Here is a 17221-nt window from a genome sequence, read left to right as displayed (position 1 = left end):
CTCTAGGTGATAGTTCTTGATTACTTTTTGATAAATAATTCGTTCTTATTGCGAAATAGGAGCACTATTTATCAATCTGTAATAAAAGACGTGAGCAAATTCTGTCTTTTTTAAAGACAAACATTTTTGAGGCGAAATACCCAAAAAGAAGTTTGTAAAAAATGATTCTCCAAATTTTCAAAAAACCTCAGAATTTTTAATCAAATCAACGTTTCTTTGCGGCATTAGCAGCTTTTTTCTGGGTCGAAAATTTTTGGCCTTCGGCTGCTCAACCAGCATTTTTGGCATTTTGCACCACTGTCCGGAGTGGACCCAGTCAGCCATTTGTCAAGATCGACTAAGGCAGTGGTTCCAAATGGCAAAACGTTGGCCAACAACAACGATTCGTGAGAAAGTTTGAGGATTTAGTTGATGACTGTGCAGAATTTACAGTTCAGCTGAAATAATCTTAGAGGTTTTACTGAATGCGCTTTTGCCAAACAAATCGACTGGGGAAATTGGCGGCTAAAGCTTTTGCAAATTTTGTTGCAAATTTTTTAATGATGAAGAGTAATTTTCTGGTGGTTATTTAATGTTTCAACAATCTGATTCGGGGTCAGAAAACTGTAAAAAATTTGCTTTTTGTAATTAGTGAGTGGTGAGAATGGTGATCCACCTTTTTATTGAGCATTGACCTCCCCTAACCAGGCGCGTGCTTAAAAATTTGCTATCGTTTTCAATTTCTGAGATATTTATTCTGACGAATGTAGTTTGTAGAACCTCCTGAGGAGGTTTACGATCAGTAGGGGTATATAGTGGTCTATAAGGGTGGAAAGCACTCACTAATCGCGTCCTAAAAAGACCCTGCATAATGAAAAACTTGTAGAGAAATTTCCACCTTCTCCAATGGACAACTTCCTCCCATCTAAAACCACCCTGTATGTTAAAAAAATCCAAGCCTTTAATCAATGTGTGGGCAAATTGGCACGCTTACCACAGTGGAAACTTACCAGTAGGCATTTCGAAAGTGAGGCCCAAAGACTCCAAATCGACGCCCTGCTGACCGAGCTGCTGCTGCAGCTGTTGAGCTGCAGAAGGACCCGGCCGTTGCCCCGTCGGTTGGGATTGAGCAGTTCGAGCTCCGACGACTGCACGCAACTCCTGCCTGACGAACTCCGAGGTGGGATTGGAGCCGGCCACACCTGCAGGCGAAAAATCCCATGAAGATTTTCCTGCGAAAACCATGCATTGGAGCCGGCCAAGCGCTGCAGCCAAAAGGTTAAATGAGACATAGAAAGCCAATGCCTGAAGCGGAACCCAAACCACTATTCGTCTACAGATCTACATGCTCTTACACATCGGTCTTCGATAATCCTGCGGGATCGCGGTTTGGATAGAGTCACTTTGGGCTGGGGTGGTGGTGGTGGTGGTGAAACGACCGTGCAAATGTGAAGCGTTTGAAGAATTTGGTGGACGGTGACGTGGAGGTGCAGGAAGCGTACCCGGTGATTTTTTTAGCACAAATAGATAGCATGATACATGATGGGGCGAAATGACGCGATTCGATAACAGAGAAGCGAAACACTTTTACGCGATCGATCGGAATGGATCGTGGTGCCTCAGAGGGAACCGCGAGATGATTACATGTTAGATACACAGACGTACGGGGTGCCGATGGTGGGATGGATGTTTACTGCAGAGTAGTGGTGAAACGTTGCGCCCAAACCGCTAAACTTCCATAAAACCCTTTAGTTTGAGATCAGGTTTCGCCCTGTATCCACTGGAGGTGCTTTACAGGGGCGCACATCTCAACCTAAAGGTTGCTTAATTCGCTTTTACTGTCCGGGCGCAATGTGGTAGCTTCGCTGCCCCACCCTGTATACTGGGTGTCGATTCCCAACCAAACACCTTTCAATCGTTTCTGAGTTTGTGAGTGTTGCCTCACTATGCTTTGAAACATTGGTAGAAATAATTGGATAATAATAAAAATTAGTGGGCATAATTGTCGATTCTTCGATTCTAAACGTCGGTTTCTGCAATTAACCCCAGTTTTAGAAAATTACTTTTTGTCTGAATTTGCAACGGTTTGTGCAGCAATGTGCCAGTTTGTCTCTCAAAAGTGACAAGAGCGTCAATTTGGTGGGAACAATTGAGTTTTAAGATTTGATAATCTTTGCTAATTTCGCGATTGAAACTTCTATTAGATCAGTTTTTATGTAAATAATTGTAACTAAGTCTCTTTGATTGGGACAAATGACGATTTAGAAGCAAAAATGTCCAGACTAGTGAGAATGTTTGAGGGTTCTGCAGTTCAAAACTCGTTACCGGCTTTTTCTTTAGTTAACTTCAATTTTAGAAACGACAAATTTAACGCGATAGAAGCGTCAATATTCGCATACAACCAGATCGAAAAAATCCCCAACTTGCAGCAGAAACAAATTTAATTTTAAGTGGGAATATTTGTGCATTCCACAGTTAAAATCGCCACTAAGAACTGAACCAAATCGCGGATGTTTCAAGTGTTCGTTGATCAAGTTTTTCGCGCAGAACAGTGAAAAGTGCGCCAATTTGGTGAGAAGAATTGTCACTAAGAGGTTACCTAAAGATAAAGTGTGAGAGCAATGAAAAAAATAATAAAAAAAATAATTCCCAACTGCCCAACCGCATCAGGCTAGTCAGTCCGCTCTAGTCCAAAAAATCGCCAACTTTGCAGTAAAAACGCATTTAATTTCAGATTAGTGGGAATATTAGCCCATTCCACAGTCAAAATTGCCACTAAAAACTGAATCAAATCGCAAATTTTTCAAGTGTTTGTTGATCAAGTTTTTCGCGCAGAACAGTGAAAAGTTCGCCAATTTGGTGGGAACAATTGTCACTAAGAGGTTACCTAAAGATAAAGAGTGAGAGCAATGAAAAAAATGATAAAAAAAATAATTTCCAACTGCCTAACCGCATCAGGCCAGTCAGTCCGCTCAAGCCCAAAAAATTCCCAACTTTGCAGTAAAAAACGCATTTAATTTTAGACTAGTGGGAATATTTGCCCATTCCACAGTCAAAATTGCCACTAAAAACTGAATCAAATCGCGAATTTTTCAAGTGTTTGTTGATCAAGTTTTTCGCGCAGAACAGTGAAAGGTGCGCCAATTTGGTGGGAACAATTGTCACTAAGAGGTTGCCTAAAGATAAATAGTGAGAGCAATGAAAAAAATGATGAAAAAAATTATTTCCAACTGCCCAACCGCATCAGGCCAGTCAGTCCGCTCAAGCCCAAAAAATCCCCAACTTTGCAGTAAAAAACGCATTTAATTTTAGATTAGTGGGAATATTTGAACATTCCACAGTTAAAATGGCCACTAAAAACTGAATCAAATCGCGAATTTTTCAAGTGTCCGTTGATCAAGTTTTTCGCGCAGAACAGTGAAAAGTGCGCCAATTTGGTGGGAACAATTGTCACTAAGAGGTTGCCTAAAGACAAATAGTGAGAGCAATTAAAAAAATGATGAAAAAAATAATTTCCAACTGCCCAACTGCATTAGGCCAGTCAGTCCGCTCGAGTCCAAAAAATCGCTAACTTTGCAGTAAAAAACGCATTTAATTTTAGATTAGTGGGAATATTTGCCCATTCCACAGTTAAAATCGCCACTAAGAACTGAACCAAATCGCGAATTTTTCAAGTGTTCGTTGACCAAGTTTTTCGCGCAGCACAGTGAAAAGTGCGCCAATTTGGTGGGAACAATTGTCACTAAGAGGTTACCTAAAGATAAAGAATGAGAGCAATGAAACAAATGATAGAAAAAACAATTTTCAACTGCCCAACCGCATCAGGCCAGTCAGTCCGCTCAAGCCCAAAAAAATCCCGAACTTTGCAGTAAAAAAGGCATTTAATTTTAGATTAGTGGGAATATTTGCCGATTCCACAGTTAAAATGGCCACTAAAAACTGAATCAAATCGCGAATTTTTCAAGTGTTCGTTGATCAAGTTTTTCGCGCAGAACAGTGAAAAGTGCGCCAATTTGGTAGGAACAATTGTTACTAAGAGGTTATCTAAAGATAAATAGTGAGAGCAAAAAAAAATTATTTCCAACTGCCCAACCGCATCAGGCCAGTCACTCCGCTCGAGTCCAAAAAATCCCCAACTTTGCAGTAAAAAAGGCATTTAATTTTAGATTAGTGGGAATATTTGCCCATTCCACAGTTAAAATGGCCAATAAAAACTGAATCAAATCGCGAATTTTTCAAGTGTCCGTTGATCAAATTTTTTGCGCAGAACAGTGGAAAGTGAGCCAATTTGGTGAAACTAAAACTTACTAAAAGATAAGTAGTGAGACAAACACGGCAAGCAACTGAACCAATGAAAAGTGTTTGTGTTCTGAAACGTGTTACGTTGCGTTCTCCCTGAGAACGAGAGCGATCGATCGTGAACATGAAACGAGCACATCGAACGGTGGGAAACGTGCCCGACAAACATGGATGACTGACTTACCGGACTGCATGTGCTGCGCAGAGGGCGCGCTGGCCCTGCGCTCGTAACCGGCCAAGTTTGACTGCTGCTGCTGCGCCTCGTAACAGTTATACGAGTCCTGCTGGGTGGGCGGCTGCGCGTACATCAGAGGGTTTTGCGGAATGGATTGGAGAGGATTGGGGGGATAGTGTTTATTGCCGGGATATTGTCCTGGAACACACGCATCTGCGCTTAGATCGAAAGCCACTTGAACCCGACCCGTATGATTTGTTGCCGTACTTTTTGCCCTTGCAGTTTCCTCAATGACTTCCACTCACTCTCACCACACCGTTTTGTTCGGGTGGGCGTATTCAGCTAGCACACGCATCCATGTATGGCTAAAACTACCAATCCAAGACCTCAACCGAACCACTGGCTCCCTAATTATCTACTCAAGACTTCAGACTACTGAATTGTTATGCTGCGAGTGGAAACAGACTATAATATGAAAACCACATGCCAATCAGTATGTACAGGCGGCGCGCCCAACAGACTTAACGGGAAAAGTCATTTTAATCTGCGCCTGTCGGGCGCACGCAAACTGCGCCCCGGTGTGGAGACAAAAGAAGAAATCATTGAGGAGACCACAAGACTGAGATAGATAGAGCGATAAAGAGAAACTAACATGCATCAAAAAGTATCGTTTGCAAACCACAAAGGCATCTATAATACGTCTACAATTTACATTTGATCAGTCTCAATGACATGCTTGGAAAACTTTAGAAAAAGAGATTTTTCGAATTTTTTAAAACTTATTCACATTCGGGCGAGGCGAACTGAATAATTCCACTGGCACCGATTGCAAAGACATATACCTGTCATCGGCGAACTGGTAGTCGGCACACTGTTAGCCCTTTGCAATCTCTGTAAGAACTGCGTCTGGTTGAAGGCGGTGGTCGGAGACGTGGGCTGGTTGAACTGGTCACCTCCATACGATTGACGTGCCACGCCCGGCACGCCCACCGGGCTACTCAGCGTGCGTTGCGGCTGCGCCTGTTGTCCGGGCGGCCTTTGGAAGTTGCCTCGGCCTGTCAACGCTCCCTAAAACAAGCATGCGTTCATCAAGCTAATCTAGTGCGTGATAGAAGTGGAAATTGTTTCGCCTTGAAGTCATCTTCAGTTAATTGTCAAGAAACGTTCTAAAAGCTCGTCCACACGATGACATCTAATGTCGTGACAGTAGCCAGTGCACGCTGACGTATGACAAACCATTTTGATAGGTGACACAAACGTCACGAGACTGTGGCATTTAACTGTTGCTCAATGACATTGTTGCAGCATTCACGTCAGGACATTAGATGTCACCGGGTGCACGAGCTTTAAGTTGCGTTTGGATTGTGCTGCCAGGGTTTCACCCTTTTTGCTCAGAAGTTTGTAAAACTAGCGAGGTTTTTTGTATCAATTCTATAAGTGAACAAAGTTTCGATTTTCAGTCAACATCGGACATTTTTCCAGGTTTTTTGAAGTTGTTTTGCAGGGTAGAGTTTGGCATTTGTCCCTTCCGGAAGTAATGAAGAGAAATAGTTGATTTTTATGTATTGTGTACAACGAAATCTGTTCTACAACTGCCGAAAGTTTTGATTTTTAGTCATCGTCAGGAAATTACCCGGTATAAAGTTAGAGAGTCACTTTGGTTTGAAGTTTGTAGATGATAGTCTGCTCGCTCTTAGCAAGTAAAAAGGTTTAGAGTGCGAATCACTTTCAAGAAATTTGGGGGATTTTTTTTCAAATTTAGTGTGCGGTTGACTGCTTATTCTGGCCAGGGTCTGACAGTTATTTCTCGAGAGAAGAAAAGAAAAAAGTGTAGCTCGAAAATAAAGATTTTTTTAAAATTTTACTGGGCAAAGTCTCAAGCAATGCGCGAATGACAAGCAATCACGTGCAACGTAGACGCTCGCAAACAATTGTTGCAATCAAAACTTATCTGAAATGTACGGTTTTCCATACACTTTTGAGCGAAATAAAACTGGAAGGGCGACTAATTAATAAAATTGAAAATTTAGCAAAATTGTTGAGATAATGGAATAAAGTCGAAACCTTCAGAAAGTCGCTATGTAAGTACACAAAGGTTATGAAAACAAGCACAACGCTTTGCAATCGCTCGCAAGCAGTGCGATTGCTGCAATCAAGGCTGGTTTGAACTAGAAGATGAAGATGGCTTCGAATCGCGCGTTAGCGAACAGAACGAATGTTGAAATGTTCTTACTGTACAAAATATGCTATCATTAAAGAAGGTTATGATATAATCTAGTGCGTGATAGAAGTGGAAAACGTTTCCCCTTGATGTCATCTTCAGTTAATTGTCAAGAAACTTTCTAAAAGCTCGTCCACACGATGACATCTAATGCCGTGACAGTAGCCAGTGCACGCTGACGTATGTCAAACCATTTTGATAGGTGACACAAACGTCACGAGACTGTGGCATTTAACTGTTGCTCAATGACATTGTTGCAGCATTCACGTCAGGACATTAGATGTCACCGGGTGCACGAGCTTTAAGTTGCGTTTTGATTGTGCTGCCAGGGTTTCACCCTTTTTGCTCAGAAGTTTGTAAAACTAGCGAGGTTTTTTGTATCAACTCTATAAGTGAACAAAGTTTCGATTTTCAGTCAACATCGGGCATTTTTTCAGATTTGTTGAGGTTGTTTTGCAAGGTAGAGTTTGGCATTTGTCCCTTCCGGAAGTAATGAAGAGAAATAGTTGATTTTTATGTATTGTGTACAACGAAATCTGTTCCACAACTGCCGAAAGTTTTGATTTTTAGTCATCGTCAGGAAATTACCCGGTATAAAGTTAGAGAGTCACTTTGGTTTGAAGTTTGTAGATGCTGGTCTGCTCGCTCTTAGGAAGTAAAAAGGTTTAGTGCGAATCACTTTCAAGAAATTTGGGGGAATTTTTCTCAAATTTAGTGTGCGGTTGATTGCTTATGCTGGCCCGGGTCTGACAGTTATTTCTCTAGAGAAGAAAAGAAAAAAGTGTAGCTCGAAAATGAAGATTTTTTTAAAATTTTACTGGGCAAAGTCTCAAGCAAATGCGCGAATGACAAGCAATCACCTGCAACGTAGACGCTCGCAAACAGAGCGAACTTAAACGAGCGATTTTGCAGTGAAATCCGGTATCAAATGAGCAGCTTTCGCATAAACGCTTGGGATATCAGATGAAGAAGATGAAACGAAAAGCCCTGAAAGTTCGCGAACGTTAACGAGCGATTGTTGCAATTAAACGGTCTTATAGAGTTCCAGCAATAATGTGAGCGAGCACTGGGCGCCCGCGAACAGAGCGAACGTATGCAAACAATTGTTGCAATCAGACTTATCTGAAATGTACGATTTTCCATACACTTTGGAGCCAAATAAAACTGGAAGAGCGACTAATTAAAATTGAAAATTTAGCAAAATTGCTGAGATAATGGAAGAAAGTCGCTATAGAAGTACACAAAGGATATGTAAACAAGCAGAAAGCTTTGCAATCGCTCGCAAGCAGAGCGATTGCTGCAATCAAGGCTGGTTTGAACTAGAAGATGAACATGACTTCGAAGCGCGCGTTCGCGAACAGAACGAATGTTGAAATGTTCTTACTGTACAAAATATGCTATCATTAAACAATGTTATGATATAATCTAGTGCGTGATAGAAGTGGAAAACGTTTCCCCTTGAAGTCATCTTCAGTTAATTGTCAAGAAACTTTCTAAAAGCTCGTTTACACAATGATATCTTATGTCGTGACAGTAGCCAGTGCACGCTGACGTATGCCAAACCATTTTGATAGGTGACACTAACGTCATGAGACTGTGACAATTAACTGTTGCTCAATGGCATGGTTGTAGCATTCACGTCACGACATTAGACGTCACCGCAAACAGAGCGAACTTAAACGAGCGATTTTGCAGTAAAAACCGGTTTGAATTGAGCAGCTTTCGCATAAACGCTTGGGATATCAAATGAAGAAGATGAAACTAAAAGCCATGAAAGTTCGCGAACGTTAACGAGCGATTGTTGCAATCAAAACTGATCTGAAATGTCCGGTTTTCCATACACTTTTGAGCTAAATAAACTGGTTTGAACTTGAAGATAAAGACGGCGCGCGTTCGCGAACAGAACGAATGTTGAAATGTACTTACCGTCAGTTGGGCGTTCAACATAGGATTCTGTACCGTCAATCGTTGCTGCGTGTTCCAATTGGGGGCTGCAGCCGCTCCATTCCCCTGCTGGGGGTAGTTTTGCCTTGGCGACAGTTGCGCGTTGAATTGCGCCTGCGGCGAACCGCGCTGTTGCTGCTGGTTGTAGTTGCTGGCAACGTTGTTTTGAGCTTGGAAATTCTGCTGTCCTAATGGTGAGGGCATTTGCGCGTGCGGCGAATAGGGCTGCTGTTGCTGCTGGTTTCCCTGATTTACCCCTCTTTGGTTCGTCTGGGAAAGCTGCGAAAGTGCAATTTTCATTAGTATAATCGATTTACATTCGTGTGAGTACGGCGGATTATTCAGCGAAATATTGGAAACGGTAAGCCGGAGGAGGATTAGTCCAGCACCTGGAGAAACTGCAATTTGTCCCATAGTTTCCCCAGGCTGATCCTCCGGCTTGTTTAGTAGATAAAACTGTCTGGGCCGTTAAAGCGGATTCAATTTATTAAAGCCGAGCGAAGATCAATTGCTCTAATTCGATAACGTGTTATTGCAAAGAGTTGAGCTCCAGTGACAATAGAAAAAAGTATTCAAACTTGTTGACTAAATTTAATGGAGCCTTTGTTCAAGTTCAAAATGTGCCCTAAAACCTTTGTCTTAGACGAATATGGAGGAAAACACTTACGGTATTTCCACCCTGCATCTGGTTGGAGTATCCTGGGGAAAGTTGCGCCTCAGGTACGCTATTGGATCGTTGCAGTGTCACGTTGGGGGCCACTGCAGTGTTCAGTAAATTGTCGATGTTCTGCATCGAATTGATCTCGGCCGATGTGGCGTTGGACGGAATTAGCAGCTGCTGTTGCTTCTGAAAGTACCGTTAAAATGAAGTATTTGCTTACTAAAAAAGTCTAACGCGCTCTTTTAAACGAGTAATTGGAACAAGGCCCGAAAATTTTGCTTTACAAAAAAAACAACGGATACTTTTTACTCAATTGCGCGATAGATTTCTTAAGCGCTTCGCTATTTACGCACTCGTTTCGAACTTATAAAGGATTTATGCATGTTTTGTGTTGTTTGCTATGAAAACGAGGTGAAGCGAAGTTGATCGAGCATCGTTTTTCACATTGTTCCAAATGGAACTGCGCACTGATTCAGGAAAAGCAAAGTATGACATTTTTAAATTTCGAAAAAATTTACCGATACTTTTGACTCAAATGCGCCATAGGTTTCTCAAGCGCTGCGCTTAGCTATGAAGGATTTATGGAAGTTTTCTGAATTTTTTACACGGATCGGAGAGCATTTTTAACATCGATCCTATTGGAACTGCGAAGTCGGTTCAAAAAATTAATTTAACGCGATAACTGTTGCTAAAGTGCACGATAGTAATTTTTCATGCGCTTCGCTGCGCTTCAATGCTCCTAAGCCTTTAAAAAATTATTGTTATCTTATGGAAAAGTAGTGAATTTCAATGAACGAAGTGGTCGAAAGCGGCACATTCACAAAAAGCTTCACCCAAAAAAAGTACGGCGACAGTTAAACGCGCACGTGAGCCCCTGAGGCTATGAAAACTACCCAAATTTATTGGAACTGATGGAAGTAATTTTGAGAATTTTTTTTAAAATCGTCTAAAACCGCCTTTTAATAATATCTGGTCCACCATGGATAAGTCTTTTCGAATCGCCAGGAAGAAACGCTCAAGCTTGCAACCCCGAAATATAAAGGAAAATCAGTAAAAGACGCATATTTAGGTTTGGAAACCTAAATAGGCGTCTTTTACTGATTTTCCTTTATATTTCGGGGTTGCAAGCTTGAGCGTTTCTTCCTGGCGATTCGAAAAGACTTACCCATGTTGGACCAGATATTATATTATTTCGATCTATTGACCGAAAAACCCACAAACCTAAATAGGCGTCTTTTACTGATTATCATCACGGCTGCTAATTAACCCCAACTTAAATGAAAATCTTTAAAATTAATTTTGATCATTTTAACCTTGGTCAAAGTTTTTTTACATAAAACTGCACACTGACTCAGTGGACACGGCGCAAAAAAGCCACTCTTTGCGTTAGCAAAAATTCAGTTTACTATAAAATTAATCTGCGGGTTCGTCATAAAGTGCGACGCAGCGCTTAATAAGGGAAGCGTAGAACCATTTTACGCTTTTGGTTGCAAAGTGCCACCCTACGCACAAAAAGAGCAGCGCGCTGCGCGCTGATTTAAGAGTACAAAAACCATCTTTGAGATCAGAAACTTGGATTTTTTAGAAAGGAATTTCCTCGGATTTTACGCTTGTCGCTTCATAATAGATAGAGAAAAGAGGCGAAGCCTCAGAGCGCGACTTTAACACTGAGCAACCAAACCATACCTGCTGTTGTAACAGTCGATGCTTGTGCTCCTCGATTTGCTGGCGCCTCTTCAGCTGCTGCTGCTGCTGCTGCTCCAGCTGCATCTGGGTTTGAGCGTTGTAGTTGGCGTTGGAATAGTGCGGTGGCGCGCCGCTCCTCACTCCCATTGGTCGCTGGTATTTCACCTGAGGGTAGTTGGGCGGAGGCGGGTAGTTGAGATTGTTTTGAGTGGACACCTAAAAAAGCCCACCGTTAGAGTTGGGCCAATGTTCCCCAATTGGACTACAAACACGTACATTCGCATTGTATGAAGGAGGTCGGGCGGGCAAAGACACATTGGGCGACGGCACCGACTGTTCGCATTGCATCAAAATATCCTGAATGTTCTTGATGGCGGCCACTTCGTACTCTTTGGACTGTTGCGTCTCCACTGCGCCGTCCATCAGCAGGCCACTGTCCGGCACGAAGTCTAGGACAGTGTCCAGAATGTCCGAAAGATCGGGATCGGCCACGCCGTGGAAGTTGTTGTTCTCTCCCCATTGGTTCTCTGGTGTGGCCTGGGTTTGGTTGTACATTCCTGCAGGAGAAACTATGAGTTCAACTCCGAACCCCCGTTGTGAGACTTACCAGAAACAGGTCTCTGAAAGTTGTTGTTGTTGAGGTAGTTTGGTTGCTGTCGGGCGTTCATTCTGCCCGCATTATTATGCCGGTAGTTGGTCTGCGCCATTGTTCCGCCGATAAGTTTGGCCGGATCGCTGATCACTCGAGGCAGTTTTTCTTGAGGAGTGGCGGAAATCACACTGGCAGGAATAGGGGGTATCGATGGTGGCGTTGGAGTTGGATTTTCCAACAGCGACGCCAACATCTTGTTCTTTTGGTAGATTTCGCTTTTTTCCGAAGAACCCGTAGATGACACCTGAAACAATCCACTGTGCTTAGATGTTTGCACGAAAAGGTCTAGATGGATAGATACAGCTGAATGCAAACACAGTGGACGCCATGATAGTATTAATTGGAAAACATGGCAAATTGTAAATTTCAGAGTCTTTCCATCCCGAGCAACATCGACTGGAGTGAGCGAAAACCCATCAATCACTTGTAACATGCAATTTGGATTTTTACATTAGACTGATTGATGTGATGTGCAGTGGATCTTCGATCACGATACGATCTCATATTGTTAGGATGTTTCGCATCGCTTCATCATTTAAAGGAGGCAAATTGTTTATAAATATGCCTAATTGCCCCGTTAGTATAATTAGATGCTTTAATTATTGATCAATAAGGCTCACTATTGGATAGTTGGCACGCAAACTGAGTCGCATTTTAAATTAAATATAGGAATGTGCTCTATTGGGACAGGGTGTCCGTTGATGTTCCCATGCGCTTCATAATAATCTGAATGAGACGTTGGTTTGTAAAGAGAAGAGTTGTAAATATTTTCATTCATAGGAACATTTAGCAGCTGGACACTGAACAAGACAATTGTTTCCACCTAATTTGATTTTTTGTCATTTTGGGAGCAAAACTGTGGAGAAATGCTATTAATGGAAGATCGCATTACTTAGCGGCGATTGAAACCGAAAAGTTGGCAAATTTTTCCACTAAACCACAATTATTCCTACCAAATTGACGCTTTTAGCGCTTAAAATTTTTCGTTTTTTGAGCCTTGTAAGCCTCAATTCCCTCTAAACAAGAACAAGAAATTTGGCGATTTTTGCTTCTGAAAAGTCAATTGTCTCAACTAAAACCAACTTACATTGCCTGATGTGGATGAAAAATCGATACATATGCGAATTTTCCGTGCATATTTTTATCAAAAGTGCGCAGCGGCAATTATTTTAATTTTTGAGGATAATTTGGTAAAAATGCTAATGGCAAAATTGGCAAACATGCCCATTAATCCAGAAATATTTGTTTGTATTGTATGTGTGTATTTTCTTTGTATTTCATCTACATACCAACTTGTCCCAATTAAAGGTGACTTATTTACTTGAAGTGATTGAAAAATCGTAAAATCAAACGGTTTTCTCTGGATGTTTGGATAAAAAATACGGAAAAAACGTCGGTAGAGAATTACTCCGATCAAAACTGCAGCGAAATTAATCAACCTTATCAAATCCATCATAATTTTGAGCTCTAAAAGGTCTTTTTGTTTCAGAAAAACCAATGAATGAGCGTTCAGACTGCGCAGCACATGCAGCCCGGTAAGTCAGTTATTCATGTTTATCGTGAAAGTTTCCAAGCGTTCGATTTGATGGTTTCATGTTCGAGATCGATTGTTGTCGTTTAAAAAACTCTCATGAAGACCACATTTGTTCCCACTAAATTGACGTCCTTTCAAAAATGGACAGTTATTTGGGAATTCGCTCAATTTGCTAATGAAAACGGGAAATATTTAGGTACAGTTTCACTTACTGGCGGTTTTTAGGGTCAAATGGTCAAACATTCCCACTAAACTATTTATTGCATTTTTGCTGCAAAGTTGGGAAAATTTTAAGCTATAAGTAGCACAAATTGGTATCGGGGGCTCAGTAAATAATGCACTTTTATAGGAACATTTAGCGGTTAGACACTGAACAAGGCAATTGTTGCCACCAAATTGCCATTTTTCCAAGTTTTTAAAGAAAAACTTAATAAAAATGCAACTGATTGCAGAAAGAGCTATTTAACGACGTTTTAAACGAACAAATTGCCACTAAACTGCGCTTGTTTGCACTACTTGGTAGGACATTTTGAACCATCTGAACCAAATCAGATAAAATTGTAGTATGTGGGTAAAAAATTAAGAATTATGGCGATTTCCACTGGAAATTTGCACTCAAAACGGGAAAAAATATTAATTAGATAAATAGTCGTCTTAGACGTTTTTTATCTTTTGAAAAATAAATTTGTTACTGCTTGATTGTTACTCCAATTCGTGAGCAAAAAAGACACAGAAAGACCAAAAAACGCAATTCAATTCAATTATAAACTGAAGTAAAAAAAAATTAAATTTCCTGAAACTTCAACATTATTTAGTTCGCTAAAAAATGTTCTTAACTATGGAGTTTTCAAGTTTCAAGCATGGAAAAACGAAAAAAAGCCAACATTTCCAGCTTAGCGACGTTTGCCATTGACAAACTGCATTATTTAAAAAACAGATTTAATAGAAGTTTGATTCGCTCGAAGTTAGCAAATATTCACACTAAACCAAAACAGTTTCACTTGATTCCAAAAAATTGAAAGGGATCTAAACTAGAACCAATTTGTTCATGTTTTGAACAGTTTGAGGGCTAAATGGATCAATTATTCCCACCAAATACACAATTTATAATTTTTGCTAGCTGAACTCGCCTAACTGCTGTCTGAGTTGAAAAATGGACCAACATTCCTACTAAACTAGAAAGATGCGCGATTTTTGCACATAAATCGTAAATTAACTCAACTCAAACCGAAGTATTTGGCTGCTACCGATGAAAAATAAAAAATTACGTCGATTTTTTCTGGAATTTTAAATTTGAAATGCGGAAAATGCCGAAAGTACCAGAAATTCACTTAATTGTAATTGCAACAGGGAGATTGGCAAATATTCCCACTAAACCACAAACTATGAAAATATCTAAACTAGTTCCCAAGTAAATTATCGCTCTGCGCATGTGCGAGTCAAACTGGCACATTAAACAGTCTAAATTTTCAATTGCAACATGAACAAACATTCCCACTAAACTAGAAAGGTTTGCGATTTTTGCTTCTAAATCGTCAATTATCTCAACTAAAACCAACATAGTTGCCTGAGAAGGTTGAAAAATTAAAAAATATATTATTTTTCGGGATATTTAGATGAAACATACGCCAGAAACTTCCAAAAACAGCTTTGATTGTATTTGTTTCACCAAATTAATTCGAAAAATAACTCAATCATTCCCACTAAACCAAAAAAACCATTGTTGAAGGAACGAAAGACAAACAAAAACAATTATTTTTGTTCTTGTTGAAAAATTGAAGCTGACTGCTTCTTCAGGCACACACGAAACTGACTCAGCTGGACATTAAGTAGCTAAGCACTAGGTACAGCCATCGGGCAGTGATGCCAGTCACGAGAAAATATCGCTACTTCCCTAGATAAATTCGTACAGCAAACCCTATTTTAATCCCGCCCTCTTATTACTTTTAGAGATTTTCTACTTTGGTGGTAGTTTGGCGACGCTGGCTATTACTACTCAACCCAATGCAGATAATTTTTTTTTCTTAAGCCCGTGTCCCATGCATTCGTTTATACGATGGTGCGAAAGTGTTTCTATTGGTTGGGGATCTGTCAGTTCGACGGACGATTTGACAGATCTCCAACCAATAGAAACACTTTCGTACCATCGTATAAACGGACGCATGGCACGCGCGCTTTAACCGTCCACACCAGTCCGGGATGATTGCGCTTGCGCGTCTGTTGCCATGTTGCCGCTATGCACAAACTTGGTATTTAAACGCCTGGCATTGCCGGAAAACCGTGTTTAATTAATAACGGAGGTTATAATTTTGTACGCAATGGAAGTGTCTCTGATGGAAGTATCAAGCCGGCAACGCGGCAATGAGACGCGCAAGCGCAGTCAGCCAGGACTGGTGTGGGCGATTAAGAAAAAAATATATGCTAACGCAATAGTCCCAGACTATTACTACTTAACTTAGGTTACATTTTGATAGTTTTAGGAGTTTTTTCAGTAAAAAAAGATCATTATTTAAATTATTTTACTCTGGGTGGAAAGCAGCCCTCATTGCACGCCCATGAGATTCGGTGCAAAATAATGTCGCCGACCGAAACTTTGCGAATTCACACATTCGACAGAAACTTGCTAGTTGCTAAACTTGCCCTGGAACCTTAGGTTTTGATGCCACCATTGATGATTTTCATGGAATTTTTCAAATTTTGCTGCTTCATTAAAAAACTGTGATCGATTCAGAGGCGTGTTCTATTAGAAGACAACAACACGTGAAACCGGCGGATTCCCATATGCGGACGAAAAGGGTTGACTCAACATGCCGTGGAAGTTTCGATTTCCAGTGATCTTCGTGAAGATTGCATTCAAGAAAATATACAAAACATGCGAAACTTACACAAAAGAAAATGTTCGGGTTAGGATGCATCGTTTGCAGCGTATTTCTCACTGCACTACCGGGTAAAGTTCTATATGGACCGACACGTTCTTTCACACGTGTTCTCACACGCGAGACTTTGCCCTTACCCATGATCGCTCATTCAGATCGCAAGACAACGAGTGCTGATCACAGATACAGACTGATACTGGAACAACTGGTGCTGACGACTCGCGAGCTGCGAATGTAGCAAAAGACACCAGTCTTCATCGAATGCCCTCCAAGGGTTGCGAGAGACGACAGTGTTGCCACTCACTCCAAACTACCACCACGTTTCTACTTAGGGTTTGTTGCATTTGACTAGCAAGTTTCGGTTTGGTATAAGGGAGTTTTCTACAAATTTTGCACGTTGATGCCCCGTTTCTGGTAGGTTCGATAACTATCGGTCCGCTAAAGTTGTAGGTTCTACAACTTATGGTAGGTTTCTGAACGTGTCTTATATACGTCAAAGCTAGTGGTCCATAGCTATCGAGTCGATAAAGTAGGTAAAGCTTGATAATCTGTGGCAAAAGCCATATAACGAAGAAGAAGAGACTGGTTAGAGTGACTTGCTTTGCCTCGTGTTATCAGTCTGTGGTGTTATCCATTTGCTTAATGCAAAACATTTTTTTATTATGCAATACATAGATGGATATAAAATATATTACAGCCAACTCTAACAAACCAAATTAAAAGATTTACATGTTAAGTAAAAAATCTTATTACTGCTCTTCGGACTGCGGGACCACCTTCATTTTCCTCTTCAAAAATATCATTTACTTCCGCGTTGCAGTTTATTTCTTCAAAGTCTTCAACATCATTCCTCCTAATGGCTATGTTGTGAAGCACTGCAGTAGCTACTAATATCGGTCATGTCAGTTCTCAAACCTCTTGCAAGGCATGAAAACCGTCTCTTCCAGACACCAACCGTTCGTTCAACCGTATTTTTAGTTGCTATATGTGCAGCGTTGTATTGAATTTCTTGTGGTAACATAGGATTTAAGAGGAGAGTTAATAAATAATCCGTGCAGGGATAAGCACTGTCACCTAGTAAATACGAATTTTTAAACATTCCTTGTTCCAATTGGGCAGAAATGAGTGATGCATTAAACATTTTTTTATTCGAATGAATCAAAAAGTGCCATTTTGCGAACAGAAGCGATGATC

At 40.8% G+C, this 17221-nt stretch overlaps 1 protein-coding gene across 10 annotated transcripts in view; it reads right to left on the bottom strand.

The window, feature by feature from the left end:
• The window catches only part of LOC109543867 (nuclear receptor coactivator 2), a 236614-nt gene that overhangs the window by 12207 nt on the left and 207186 nt on the right, over nucleotides 1–17221 (bottom strand). For 6 of the 10 annotated variants that reach the window (XM_048662514.1, XM_048662512.1, XM_048662510.1 and 3 more), the window contains 8 exons: nucleotides 11573–11861; nucleotides 11242–11522; nucleotides 10966–11181; nucleotides 9286–9465; nucleotides 8601–8897; nucleotides 5296–5521; nucleotides 4463–4651; nucleotides 990–1244 (listed from right to left, as the gene is read on the bottom strand). In XM_048662514.1, coding sequence (XP_048518471.1) covers nucleotides 990–1244; nucleotides 4463–4651; nucleotides 5296–5521; nucleotides 8601–8897; nucleotides 9286–9465; nucleotides 10966–11181; nucleotides 11242–11522; nucleotides 11573–11861 — 1933 coding nt within the window. The remainder of the gene's footprint in view (nucleotides 1–989; nucleotides 1245–4462; nucleotides 4652–5295; nucleotides 5522–8600; nucleotides 8898–9285; nucleotides 9466–10965; nucleotides 11182–11241; nucleotides 11523–11572; nucleotides 11862–17221) is intronic. The other 4 variants (XM_048662511.1, XM_048662513.1, XM_048662517.1 and 1 more) reach the window with 4 other exon arrangements.

This window comes from Dendroctonus ponderosae, unplaced genomic scaffold (assembly GCF_020466585.1).
Source record: "Dendroctonus ponderosae isolate FM_Combo_2020 unplaced genomic scaffold, Dpon_F_20191213v2 Dpon_F_20191213_11, whole genome shotgun sequence".
NCBI classification, from domain to species: Eukaryota; Metazoa; Arthropoda; class Insecta; order Coleoptera; family Curculionidae; genus Dendroctonus; species Dendroctonus ponderosae.
Note: the sequence above shows the minus strand (reverse complement) of the source record. Positions and strands in the feature narration are given on the sequence as shown.